The sequence below is a fragment of the Podarcis bocagei genome, assembly GCF_964188305.1.
Source record: "Podarcis bocagei genome assembly, chromosome: 4".
NCBI lineage: Eukaryota > Metazoa > Chordata > Lepidosauria > Squamata > Lacertidae > Podarcis > Podarcis bocagei.
Window position 1 is genome coordinate 55,216,878 of NC_138128.1, and position 14,096 is coordinate 55,230,973.

The 14,096-nt window shown below is 49.4% G+C and overlaps 1 protein-coding gene across 2 annotated transcripts in view; it reads right to left on the bottom strand.

The window, feature by feature from the left end:
- CACUL1 (CDK2 associated cullin domain 1) overlaps positions 1-14,096 on the bottom strand; it is a 43,911-nt gene that overhangs the window by 15,328 nt on the left and 14,487 nt on the right. For both annotated transcript variants that reach the window (XM_081193056.1, XM_081193055.1), the window contains exon 4: positions 1,211-1,306. In XM_081193056.1, the coding sequence (XP_081049182.1) occupies positions 1,211-1,306 (96 nt within the window). The remainder of the gene's footprint in view (positions 1-1,210; positions 1,307-14,096) is intronic.

A 14,096-nucleotide genomic window follows, 5' to 3' on the forward strand; every position in this document is an offset into this window, starting at 1 on the left:
GTCTTGCAATAATAAGCATTACAACTTCTGCTTCTCGGCATGGGACCAGCAAAGTAGATCAGAACTCTCTTGATATGCATAGTTATCAAATTTCTCAAATCGGTTTGCAATGTTTTAGCTGCAAGACATTTTAGAACAGAACCCATCTAATACCCCTTCCTCATGTAAATCACATTAACATAAGCAGTGTAAGTGCATGTTTTGAATTAAATAGTCTGATTATGTAAAAAAAAAACCCACAAGAAGCAAACCTTACTGAACCAGGAAAGATTATACAAGATACAAAATGTCTATAAATATGAAAGCCTGGTAACCCATCTGCAAAAAAATAAATGTACATACACTCTTAAGCTTAACACACCAAGCTAATGGCAAAACTGATTCTTCCAAATGAGTGCTTATACCAATTTTAGAACACTCATGAGCAATGCTTGATGCAGTACAACCATACTCAACCCGAGTGGTTGCCATGCAACTCCAGGCACTTTTAGATGAGATTAAGTTAACTGTAACCTTTGTTATGCAAGCATGCCCTCTTTGCTGCACCTTTCTGCAGTCCCTTATAAAGCCTCCCAAGCAGCCAAGGGGAAAACGGGCAAAAAACAGGTACGGACAGCTTGTAAGAGCCAAACCTCATGGCTGCATTGCAGACTGACCAATGCTGCTGGGTTTCAATACCATCAGCCATGGCACGCTTTTGGACAGGCTTTTTGGGTTGAGAACAGAATGCACCGTGTTATGATGGTTCTGTTCCTAACTGGGTGGTTAATTTCAGAAGGTGCCGCTGGGGGATAAAAGAGTGCAGCACAGAAATACCTCAGCACACTAGGCGAGGTTCTGTTACGGCCTGGGCTTTAATTAAACTGGTGGAATAAGTCCAAGTGAGCCCATGAGGGAAAGCTCAGTTGGTAGAGCATGAGACTCTGAATCTCAGGTTTGTGGGTTCAAGCCCTACTTTGAGTGAAAGATTCATGCATTGCAGAGGGTTGAACTAGATGATCATCGTGGTCCCTTCCAACTCTACAATTCTATGATTCTATTCTATGAGCAGAGAGAGGAAATCTGTGGTTCTAGCAGGAGATCATCCCACTTAACTCCCAATTTAAGTCTTCAGGAGACTCTAATTGCTGACCACTGCTATACCTCGCACCTAATCAGTTCCTTCCTTCCAGACTATGCACAATTTGAAAAAAATAGTCTAAAAACTTACCATATATATGAAAAGAGGCACAATGCTCTGTAATGCTCCCATATACTGTCCAAGTGCTATGTTAAACCTTTCGATGTAGATGTCTGGAGGGCTGGCCTGCAAGAAAGAAAACATAGCTGCCTTACTAGAATGAAGTAACCAGGTTGGACTTGCAGGTAAAAAACAAGACTAAATAAGGTGAAACAATACAATATCTAGGGTCATATTGGCTAAATGCACTACTAATTTGTCCTTAAGTGGGGGGAAAGAGCTTGCTCAAAAAGAGAAAATGTGCAGGGAGAGCCAAAAAGAGCACCACTGTATCTGCTGATATAATATCATATTAATCAGTGATGGGTAGCCTGCAGCTTGCAGGCTTCATTAGGCCAGCCAGGATGTTTTGAGTGAACCAAGGACACTTTTCCATGCTTGATATCCTATGATATCAAGTGTGGGAAAGTTCAAGAAAGAATTCAAGTCATGGCAGGAAAGAAAGAAAAAAATCTTCCTTTACTGCTATGAGTTGAAGTTTCAATTATCTGGTGCCAGGTGATTAGCAGGTGGTTGATTACGCTCACTTTTCCAAGTGGTCTGTAGAGTGCCACTTTTAGAAACCTGCTGTATACCAACAGTGAAATCACTCCATGAGTGCGTAACCTTATGTAACCAAAATGGGAAGTTATCAGCAGGCTTGGGCAAATCCCCAATGTTTGTAGGTAAAAAATGTGGTGGGCAGGGAATACTAAGGAAGGGAGAGGACCTGAAACCAAGCCGATGAGGACTGAGCATGCTCAGTAGCCACAGAATGTCAAATGTCTGTTGCAGGGGACAGGGGGATGGTATGGAATATCCCAGAAAAGGGCATGGCTCGCTGGAATCTGGATCTGAGGCAATGCACCATAGTGGTCCAGGTTCTACTTGCTCCAGGTTTTATAAAGCATGAAGAAAATCAGTACACACACATTCTATTAGACTTTTCAGGGGGGAGGGGAAATCCGGTTAAATTATTATTTATATTCAAGCAAAAGAATGTGTGTTTGTATCCTAATTTTCCTAAAGAGCATCTAAGAATTGTTGAAGGAATCATTATATCTGTACTCTATTCTGCACTAACATTACAATTACTGCAACACTTACTGACCAAGAAATGATTTTAGCAATCATAATTGGGTCTTGATGACGTCAAGTGTGGGAAGGTTTAAGAACAAATTCAAGTGATGGCAGGAAAGAAAGAAAGAAAGAAAGAAAGAAAGAAAGAAAGAAAGAAAGAAAGAAAGAAAATCTTCCTTTGTTGCTATGGGTTGAAGGATCTCTTCTTGAAAGGGACACTTCAGAATATTCCAAGAAGTCGGCATCAATTTAATGTAATTATTTATGTTCTGAGGAGCATTTGCTCTTCCACTTGTAACTGAATATGCTGAATACACATCAAAATTCAACAGTAATTCTCTTAAAAAGGTAAATCATAAAACCCAGGCCCAACAAATCCCAAGTTGCATATGCAATTCATGGAGGGAAGCTTGTCTAGCACAAACTGATTTCCACTTGCACAACAGGACTTCCATCCCTCCAGTCCTGCCCCCGTGTGCGCTCTCCTCAAATCTGTTCCAGAGGGTTGGGAGAAGCCCTAAATAATGCTGAGAGTGTATAGGGGAAGAAGAGGGGGAAGTCCCACTTTGCAAGCAGAAATTCTTGCGCAGACGCAACCCTGATGCAGTGCTATGCTAGATACAAACCAATACAACTATCTGAAGAATTCCCTAATAAGTTAATTGCTGACACTTGAGGTTTTTTTAACAAGCTGCACAATGAATTGGTGCAAAATGTTGCAACAGGCTAACACAGCTACATTAGCCCTCTGAAAATACGACTGAGAGTTAGTTTAATTTTTTTTCAATTTAGTTTAATTTTGAATCACATCTGCAAAAACCAGAACCCTTTGCTTCACACATACCCTCTGCCCGCAAAAATGTTTATCCCATGTTGTAGAAAAGATTTCCAAAACCTAATGTATAATAGAGACAATCTTTTGGCATAAAAAAATGTGATTCTCACAGTATTTCTGTCAGTTTTCCTTAGTATAGAATGAAAAGTGATTTTCCGAGACTGCTAAATTAAAAATTCATATAAACTGTGAAGAAGTTCAAAAGATACCTAGGGAGTTCTTGTATGCATAATTAAATTCATTATTAGATCAAGTGCATAGTGTAACAACTTTCAAACAGACTTGCAAGGGCAACAGGTCTTCCAGCATTATACTTATTTTTAAGCACAAACTTTTTCAGCTGATACTTTCTTATTGAAGCATGTTCCTTTTTCTTCATTATATTCCTTTTCTTTTCCAGCAACAGTATTTAAGAATTGCCAATCTGTTTGCTTGAAATTTCTCTGTATGAATTATCATTATTCTTTTTAAAAAGTTATGCTTCACTTCTACAAGCTACTACACGGGAGGATTATTTCCAGCACTATGATTAGGGTACAAAGGATGGTTTTGCACTGATGCTGGAAGCCAAACCTAAGTCCTACCATTCAGTTTCAAGTCTTAACAAGTTAAAATTACCCCTTCAGGATGAAATTGCTCAATGCTAAACTCAAAATGAAATACTGAAATGCATTCAACCATTTGAACTGTTGGAAATGGAGAAAAACACCACAGCATAAGGTAACCAGAAAAAGTGATGATTAGCTAACATTTCATCTATATAAAGAAAAGATTAGTATCACCCAGAAAAGAAAGAAACTGAGGATGGGGGAGGCACAATTTTTCCATATGAAGGACTACAGAAATACAGTGGGACCTCGGGTTGCGAACGTGATCTGTGCGGGAGGCACATTTGCAACTCGCAGCGTTCGCAACCCACAGCGCCGCGTCTGCGCACACGCATGATGCGATTCAGCACTTCTGCGCATGCGCAAAGCACAATTTAGCGTTTCTGCGCATGCACGAGCACCGAAACCTGGAAGTAACCCATTCTAGTACTTCTGGGTTCAGTGCGGTCCATAACCTGAAAACGCACAACCCACAGCATTCGTAACCTGAAATATGACTGTATCTAAAAACCTGCAAACCTCTACTAACACTGCTGCTAAGAACATCTTGCTCCAATAAACATTTTTGCTTAAGATTTTGCTTAAAGGTAAAGGGACCCCTGACCATTAGGTCCAGTCGTGACCGACTCTGGGGTTGCAGCGCTCATCTCGCTTTATTGGTCGAGGGAGCCAGCGTACAGCTTCCGGGTCATGTGGCCAGCATGACTAAGCCGCTTCTGGCGAACGAGAGCAGCGCACGGAAACGCCGTTTACCTTTCCGCCGGAGCGGTACCTATTTATCTACTTGCACTTTGGCGTGCTTTTGAACTGCTAGGTTGGCAGGAGCTGGGACCGAGCAATGGGAGATCACCCTGCTGCGGGGATTAGAACTACCGACCTTCTGATCAGCAAGTCCTAGGCTCTGTGGTTTAACCCACAGCGCCACCCGTGTCTTTTAAGATTTTGCTTAACCGAGGTTCAATTCAGCAGGTAATATTAAGAGTTTTGCAAGGCACAAGAGCAGACTTCCTCAGGAGCTTGTGGACTCTCCTTCCTTGGAGGTTTTTATACAGAGCTATCTGTCCTGGATGGTTTAGCTGAGATTCCTGCACTGCAGGCGGTTCGACTAGATGACCCTTCAGGTCCCTTCAACTCTACAATTCTGTGATTACTTTCATATTTTCAGGGGAGAATGAAGGTTTGCCTTATGCTGCTTCTTACCATAAAATAATTTAAGAGGTGGCAATGGTGGGTATTTTTGCTTGTACATTATTTAACATGCTAGAAGCTTCATATTGACTTTTGAGTGTCTGCTTGTGCTTGGAGGGAGGGAACTGCCTTCCAGCAAGCCTTACGAGGTGATGATGGCTGCGTGCAAGGCTGTCTGCAGAGTGCTGGAGAAGTTTTGGACAAATTATTTTCAAGCAGGGCAGCAGAGAATTTTTGAAGAAGTTAAAGGAAGTTTCCAACCCGCCCTTCCAACCCATCCACTGTTCTGATCTAACAACAATAAGAATAACCATCCGTTGATTTCCAGTGTTGCACAGGCAGCATTTCGAATTCCATGAACCTAAAGAAACATTAAGAAACCAGAGATACAGTTTGCAGAAAAGTACAGAGAGAGAATACCATTTGGCCAACTTAGGGCACTTGGCTGACATTTCGTTTCACCATAGTGAGGGGTAAAGACATCCCAAATCACTTGCTATTCAGCCCTAGCAAAGGTGCTGCACACCTCTAGCAAAAGTATGTGCTTCTCTTCCTTCCAAGCCACTGCATGCAGAGCTGGTGTGGGGATAGAGTGTGTTAGAATTCCTGCTCCATGATTGCAGTCATGGGATTGTTGTCTATCACATGATGGTGTATGTTTTCATTCCACAGAGTGGGAAGTGACAGAGACAGGATATTTGTGTTACTGTGTTCCGTGAAGTGGGACTATTGTCCTTTGCTCTTTCTCTTTGCTGTCTGATGCTAGAGAGAAAGGGAGCCATGTTGCAGCGCTCCGTGTGTGTTTATATGTCAATAAAGTAGATTAGCCAAAATGCTGAGTTGCTGAGGTCTGTTACGCAAACCGTGAACACTCTGCAGATCCCTAAGTGTGCCGGTGTCTGTTGGCATCGGTCACTGTGATGTTCGGGCAGAAGAAAGCTTTTGAAGCTCCCGAACGATCGACCAGGAGGGAGAGAACATGCCAGTCAGGCATGTGTCTCTACCAGGGTCCTACTTGAGAGTAGGATGAGCTCCTGACAGAGAGGGGCTTGCCAAGGACCCCCTGCCCCTGAAAAGCAGAAAGACAACCTATCTCCATCTCCCCCCCCCCCCCCACAATTTAGAGTTAGGCAGGAACGGCAGAGTTGTGCCTTATTTTGGCCTTCCACTTACATCCAGCAAGGATGGAGCCAAAGCAAATCTGCTCATCTCTGGGGCTAGGAAAAGGGGACAAGAATAATCTCTGCCCCTGCAGTTCCATAGTTTGGAGGAACTCTCAGATTTTGTTACACTTGCCTGAAGATGGCTAGGCAGTCACTATGGAAACCAAGATGGAGCCCTGCAGCTGTTTATGTATATATTTTGACAAAATGTTTGTTTCATTTTCTTTTTCCCTTAGAGAAAGGATCCCAAAGGGGAAATTTATTTATGCTGCAGACATATATGCAAAGTAAATTCAAGAAACCACCCTCATTTCCATTCTTTATAAAATGCTGAATAAAGCAGTCCTTCTATCTGAAGCAGCAGCAAAACGGAAACCTAGCATGTTCTCCTTGACAGAAAAGCCAATATATAGTTTTGTTCACTGCACTACCTTTCTGATTAAAAAAAGTGAGCAGTGTAGACAGCCATTTACCAAGCAGTATCTTATCATATGCATATATAACCATTTGGTTAGCCATTATTGAATGTCACCACATTGTGCCTGAAGGACATGATACTTCTTTGCCTGATTAAAAAAAATCTAAGAAAAAAGAGAAATTGCAAGATTCTCCCTACCTCTTGGTAATACAGTAAAACCAAACTACATGCCACGTGGATATATGCAAATAGTTAAAGTTACCAACTGTCAGGGGTTTAGGAGCAGAGGCACGGGCAAGGGAGGAAACAGAGAGCGAAGGGGAGGAGGCAGAAGAAAAGATGAGTGATGACGACGACCCGAGATCTCCTAGTCTTTCCAGTGAATCAGAGGATTCACAGAAAGGAGCACCAGTGGCCAGGGCAAGGGGGGCACCCCAGGAAGATAGAGCCAGAAGGGACTCAGGGGGGAGCAGCTGGAAATCGGGACCAGCGTCACCGCCAGGAAGCAGGGAAGAGGAAGGGAGCCAGGGGGGAAGCGCTGGCAGCTCACCACAGGAGGGAGGGCATGAGTCAGGAGTGGCCACACCTCCATCGGGGAGCGAAGAAACGGTTAAGAGGAAGGTGGAAGGTTGGGCGCGCGCGCAAAGTTCAAATGCAGAGGAAGGCGGCGCAGTAAGCAGCCCCGAAAGGGAACCAGGTCCTAAAGCCCGGCGCAAGGAGGCAGGAGGGTCTGGGTCAGCGTCAGAAGAATCCCGGAAGGAAGAAGCCCCGGGGGGTAGAGGGACCCAGAGGAGGACAGTCAGGCGGAAAAGGTGGAGCAAGGCTAGGATATTAAGTTGGTGCACACGGGGCGGAGACTCAGACGGAGCTTCGCCGATCTAGCTACTAGACGTAGAGTTTGCGCGCAGCAGCGTGAGAATGGAAACTGTAATTCAATAAAGACTTTTACTTAATGATCGCTGGCTAGCGTGATCCTCTGTGAGCTAGGATCTTCAAGCAGCTCTGACAGTAAGCTCCGTCTCACCATTGTGGGCATCTACAGCCTCGAGGAGGGGAGAGAAACAGGTGCCTACTAGCGAGCTCACGAACGGCAGACGACATGACGGCTGAGCAGCAGATAGAGGACCTCAGAAAAGCAGTGGCACAACTGAACGCCGAGGTTCTCGCATCCAGGAAGAGAGAGGAGGAGGCAGCTGCCGCCTGCAGGGATCTCCAGGTCAGGTTAGACGTGCTGACAAAGCAGACACCCCGGCAGGAGGGAATTGGGTTGGCGAGACGGACAGGCGGGCTAGTCTCTCACTTCGATGGGAACCTGCAACAGTATCCCAACTTTAGAGCCGACGTACTGTGCGCACTGCAACTGCTGCATAAAGACTTTAGAGATGAACAAGAGAGAGTGGGGTTCATCATGTCCCATCTGCATGGGGATGCGAAAGCATGGCTACGCAATTTATGGAGAGATAAGGATCCGGCGCTCCAGAATGCGGATGCCTTTATTAAAGCGATGGATGGGTGCTTTTTATCAAGTATTGACGTGGATCTTGCACGGAAGGAGGTGCATGGGCTGAGACAAGGGAGGGCCAGCGTCAGGCAGTATCATGCCCGCTTTTTCGCCTTGGTCAGTGCCCTGGAATGGGACAGAGATTCGGCTCCTGTAAGAGACCTCTTTTGGGAGGGGCTGCACAACTCGATTAAAGATGAGATCGCGAGGGGGGAGAGACCCCGAACCACCCAGGAGGTCGTTCAGAGGGCACTGGCAGTGGGGGTGAGGCTGGAAGGACGTCCGTGGAGCAAGGACGAAGGGCGTGGAGGGCGCGAACCAGCCGGGGGCCCCTCCTTCCTTCCCAGAGAAGCAGCGCGGGCGCAATCCACGCCTCCGCCAGGAGGAGGAGCCGAACCTATGGAGGTTGGAGGTGCAAGGGCTCAGTCAGCAACCAGAGCCCTAGCACCGGCAGCAGTGAAAGCGAAGCCTCCTAGAGGGACCAGGAAGTGTTACGTCTGTGAGGAACCAGGGCATATGGCAAAAGAGTGTCCCCAGAGGCCCCACAAGCTCACTGCAGCCTCAGCAATGGTGACTGCAGCAACGCAGCAAGGAGGACCACAGCAGGGAAACGACTCAGTCTGGCTGGAGGAAGAGGCACTGGGGCCCAGCCAGACGTGTTAGTGACGCAGTCCCCAGAGATTTTACAGCCCGTGAACCCCCTCCCGCCCAAACCAGTAGTGAGGCTCACAGCATCTCTCCAGCTGCCCAATGGAATCACCATAGACGTGCCACTCACCATTGACTCAGGCAGCAATGCGGACTTTATTGGGCAGGACTTTGTAGACAGGCACGCTGTGCAGTTGCTGCCGGCCACACTGCCCCTGCAGGTTGTCACGGTGGATGGCAGGGAGCTGCTCGGGGGGCAAGTGGTGAAGCAGACGCCACCAATGGTGATGCGACTTGGGAATCACAGAGAAATCATCAGCTTCAACGTCACTCAACTATCTGACACGCCCGTTGTATTGGGCATGAGTTGGCTGGACAAGCACAGCCCAACGATGGCTTGGTACCAGAGGCAGCTGACCTTCGGCTCTTCCTTTTGTGCTGAACACTGCATCGTGCCCAGGCAGGAAGGAGAGGAAGAGGAGTCACAGCTGCTGCTCGGCACGCTGCAAGCGATTCCCCACAAGTACGCTGAATTTTTGGAAGTTTTCTGCGAGAAGGAGGCAGACAGGCTACCCCCTCACAGACCATATGACTGCAAAATTGACCTGCTGCCGGGGGCGGCGCTGCCTAAAGGGAAACTGTATTCCATGTCAGAGGACGAACTGCAAGAACTCAAGGAGTTCATTGATCATAATTTGCAGCGCGGCTTCATCCGGGAGTCCAAGGCAGTGGGGGGCAGTCCCGTATTCTTTGTTAAGAAGCGGGACACGCCCCAAAAGAGACTCGTAGTGGATTACAGGATTTTGAACAGTGTGACTAGGCCATCGGACTTCCCCATGCCCCGAATTGACGACCTTCTCGCAAAGGTACGGAAGGGCAGAGTGTTCACCAAGTTGGACCTGCGGGGGGCGTACAACCTCATTCGCATGCGGGAGGGTGATGAGTGGAAGACAGCCATGTTCACGCCACTGGGGGCCTACGAATATAGAGTTATGCCTTTTGGATTGCAAAATGGCGCCCACGTTTTTCAAGCATTTATGCATCACGTGTTGGCGGGACTTCTCTACAAGACGTGCGTCTGTTTCTTAGATGACATCCTGATCTTTTCGGAGTCGCAGCAGGAGCATGACAAACACGTCCAGGAAGTGCTGAGCAGGCTAAAGCAACATAGGCTCTACGCCAAGCTGGAGAAGTGCCAATTCGACGTGACAGAGGTGGATTTTCTGGGCTACAAGCTGTCTGACAAGGGGCTCGCCATGGACAGCGCCAAGGTTCGAGCGGTGTTGGATTGGAAGAGTCCGCGCAACCGGAAGGAGGTCCAACGGTTTGTCGGCTTTGCGAACTTCTATCGCAAGTTTATCAAGGGCTTCGCGATGCAGACGGCGGCCATCACTGACACGCTTAGCTCCAAGAAAAAGAAGTTCATTTGGACAGAGCAGGCGGAGCAGTCCTTTCAGGCACTCAAGCGTCTCTTCGCGTCGGAAGAGCAGCTGCTTCATGTCAACCCCAGCAAGCCGATGAGGGTGGAGACAGACGCTTCGGACAGAGCCGTGGGGGCGGTCCTGCTGCAGAAAGACCCGCAGGGGGTGTGGCGACCGGGAGCGTTTTACTCCAGGAAGCTCAGCAAGTCCGAGCAGAACTACACCATATGGGACAGGGAGTTGCTGGCCATTCACGCAGCGTTCAAGGCGTGGAGGCACTTTCTGATCGGCGCCAAGCACACGGTGCAGGTTTGCACGGACCACAAGAATCTAGAGCACTGGCGCACGGCACAGTTCCTGAACCAGAGGCAGATACGTTGGGCTGAGTTCTTTGCGAACTTCGACTTCCGAATAGAGTATGTCCCGGGGGACACCAACATCATGGCAGACGCTCTCTCCCGTAAGCCACAGTATCTGGAGGACGCAACACCAGCGGCCGCCATGCACATCTTCGCACCGACAGTGTGGGCGTGCGCCGCGGCGACCGTGGACCTAGAGGCGGTGCGACGAGCGTTGCAGGGGGACTCCTTCGCACGAGCAAAGATGGCAGAGGTGCAAAGGGGCAAGGCAGCGGCCGACGGTTTCCAGCTAAGAGATGGATTGCTCATCCGTAAAGGGGCCATCTACGTGCCGGGAGACGAACTTCGAGCCAAGGTGCTGCAGCAGCTGCACGACGCGCCCACGGCCGGGCACTTTGGCAAGGAGAAGACGGTGGAATTAGTAGCCAGGGATTTCTGGTGGCCTGGAATGAGAGGGGAGGTCGCAGACTACGTGGCGAGGTGTGACACCTGCCAGAGGGCCAAACCAGTGCACAAACCGCCGGCCGGACTGTTGGAACCGCTGCAAACTCCGGTCGAACCTTGGGAAAGGGTGGCCCTGGACTTTGTCACGGATCTGCCCAGCTCAAGGGGCAAGACGGCAGTGCTGGTGGTGGTGGACCTGTTTTCCAAGATGGCCCATTTCATTCCGTGTGCTAAGGTGGCCACGGCGGAGCAAACCGCCAAACTGTTCATAGACCACGTGTTCAAGGTTCACGGTCTGCCACGGTCTATTCTGTCCGACCGGGGGCGGCAGTTCATCTCGAATTTCTGGCAGAAGCTGATGGGCTTCCTGAACGTCAAGATCAACCTGGCGTCGGCGAGACACCCGCAGACCAACGGGCAAGCGGAGCGGGTCAATGCCATCATGCAGCAGTACCTGAGATGTTATGCAAATCAACAGCCTGCGACGTGGGTGGATTACCTGCCGCTTGCCGAGTTCGCCTACAACAACACGAAGCACGTGTCCACGGGGGTCACGCCGTTCTTCGCCAACAACGGGAGGCACCCCAGAACCTTCCCGGGACTGGAAAGAATGGGGGAGGGGGAGCCGCAGACAGCAGATGCGTTCGCGTCGGAGCTGCAGGAAGTCCACGATCAGCTGAGGCGCCACCTGGAGCTGGCCAAGCACGCATACAAGGTACAAGCGGACAAGCACAGAAGGGTTGGAGAAGAGCTCCACGTGGGAGACTGGGTTTGGTTAGCAGCCCACGCAGTGCCGGCCAGGTCGTTGGCCAAGAAGAAACTAGGGCATAAGCAACTGGGCCCCTACCTAGTCGAAGAGCAGGTCAACCCGGTAGCTTTCAGACTGGCACTTCCGGAGGGTTCCAGAATGCATCCGGTATTCCACAGATCGGTGCTCACTCCCTACAAGGCACCGCACAGGTTCCAGGAACCCGGAACGGCGCCGAGTCCGGCCAGAGACAGAACAGGGCACGCGGGAGTGGCACAGAAGGAGCGCATCAACGAAGTCACGGAGATTTTGGACTCCAGATGGGGGGAAGAGGGGGTAGAATACTTTCTCGCCAAGGAGGGCACCCCGGCCAGTGCGAACAGCTGGGTGCCGGGCTACGCCTTAGACGAACCTCTGCTCAAAGACGAGTTTCATGCCCTCTTCCCACATAGACCTATGCCAGCAGACTTTTTCGACGACTGGCTTTTCACGCCCACGCTTTCGGCCAGCACGTTCCGGGGGTTCGACTCGGACGAGGAACCGACACGAGACGTCCGTTCCCCGGAGGGGTCACCCTCGGGATCCGCCTCAGAACCCTCGTATTGGTGGGACGATAGGCCAGAGGAGCAGTTCCGCAGAAAGTGGCTGGAATGCTCAGGACGAGCAACGCCGCCAGGAGGAAGTGAGGGAGAGACGGACATGGACATTTTCGGGGACGACCCTGGTTTCGAGCACGGCGGCACAGAGATGGAAGCGGAGGTGACCGTCGTCGACGAGAGCAGGGAGGAAGAACCGGAAGACTTCAGATGGAGGCCCGCCACGGGAAGCGACCGATATCCGACGTTCGTCCCTTTGCAACAGCAGCCCCCAGCTCCAGCACCGGAAGGAGGGGAGGGGGGAATGGGGGGCTTCGAGGGGGGGATGGATGTCAGGGGTTTAGGAGCAGAGGCACGGGCAAGGGAGGAAACAGAGAGCGAAGGGGAGGAGGCAGAAGAAAAGATGAGTGATGACGACGACCCGAGATCTCCTAGTCTTTCCAGTGAATCAGAGGATTCACAGAAAGGAGCACCAGTGGCCAGGGCAAGGGGGGCACCCCAGGAAGATAGAGCCAGAAGGGACTCAGGGGGGAGCAGCTGGAAATCGGGACCAGCGTCACCGCCAGGAAGCAGGGAAGAGGAAGGGAGCCAGGGGGGAAGCGCTGGCAGCTCACCACAGGAGGGAGGGCATGAGTCAGGAGTGGCCACACCTCCATCGGGGAGCGAAGAAACGGTTAAGAGGAAGGTGGAAGGTTGGGCGCGCGCGCAAAGTTCAAATGCAGAGGAAGGCGGCGCAGTAAGCAGCCCCGAAAGGGAACCAGGTCCTAAAGCCCGGCGCAAGGAGGCAGGAGGGTCTGGGTCAGCGTCAGAAGAATCCCGGAAGGAAGAAGCCCCGGGGGGTAGAGGGACCCAGAGGAGGACAGTCAGGCGGAAAAGGTGGAGCAAGGCTAGGATATTAAGTTGGTGCACACGGGGCGGAGACTCAGACGGAGCTTCGCCGATCTAGCTACTAGACGTAGAGTTTGCGCGCAGCAGCGTGAGAATGGAAACTGTAATTCAATAAAGACTTTTACTTAATGATCGCTGGCTAGCGTGATCCTCTGTGAGCTAGGATCTTCAAGCAGCTCTGACACCAACTAATCAGTAATATGAGTTTATTATGAATGTTCATATATAGCCACCCAGGGCTCAAACTAAAGCCATAGTATTCTGACATAGCTCAATGGAAGACCAAAAAAGGAAAAAAATCACTCACAGTAGTTCCACTATTCCTAAATTTAATGTAAAAAACAACAACAGATAAGCCTAAGTATAAACTCTGCAGTGTGTGTTCAACACTTTCAGTGTTTAAAGTTTCTGTAAAATAGCAATTCATGTATTTTTAATTATTTCCAGTTCTTGGCAAGTGACTCATAGATAGAGGCAACCTAACTGCTGTTGTCTAAACCAGAGCTTTCCAAACTGTGTGTCGCGACACGTCTGTCGCAGCAGTGTGTAGGTGTGTCGCACAAACACTACTCGTGCTCCTCCCGGGGCTGGAAAGGGGTTAGTTTCGGTTTTCTAGTAAAACTGAATCACTGTGTCGCAAATGATGCACGTCTATAAAGTGGGTCACCAACATGGAAAGTTTGGAAAGCTCTGGTCTAAACTCTGGTAACCTCTGGGCTAGACAACTGCAATGCATTGGGGCTGCCTTTGAAGACAGTTCAGGAACTGCAGCAGGTGCAGAATTTGGAAGCCAGGTTGCTCACTAGGACAAGATGGTCTGAGTACATAAGATCAGTTCTGGCAGAACTGCACTGGGTCTTGGATGTACTGTACATACAAGCCCCTGAAGCGTTTTTCTCAGGCTGTGCTTCAAGTTCCATTAACATCCATTACAATACAATATGCCAAGTAGACTTATGCAACCTCTCTATGATATTTAG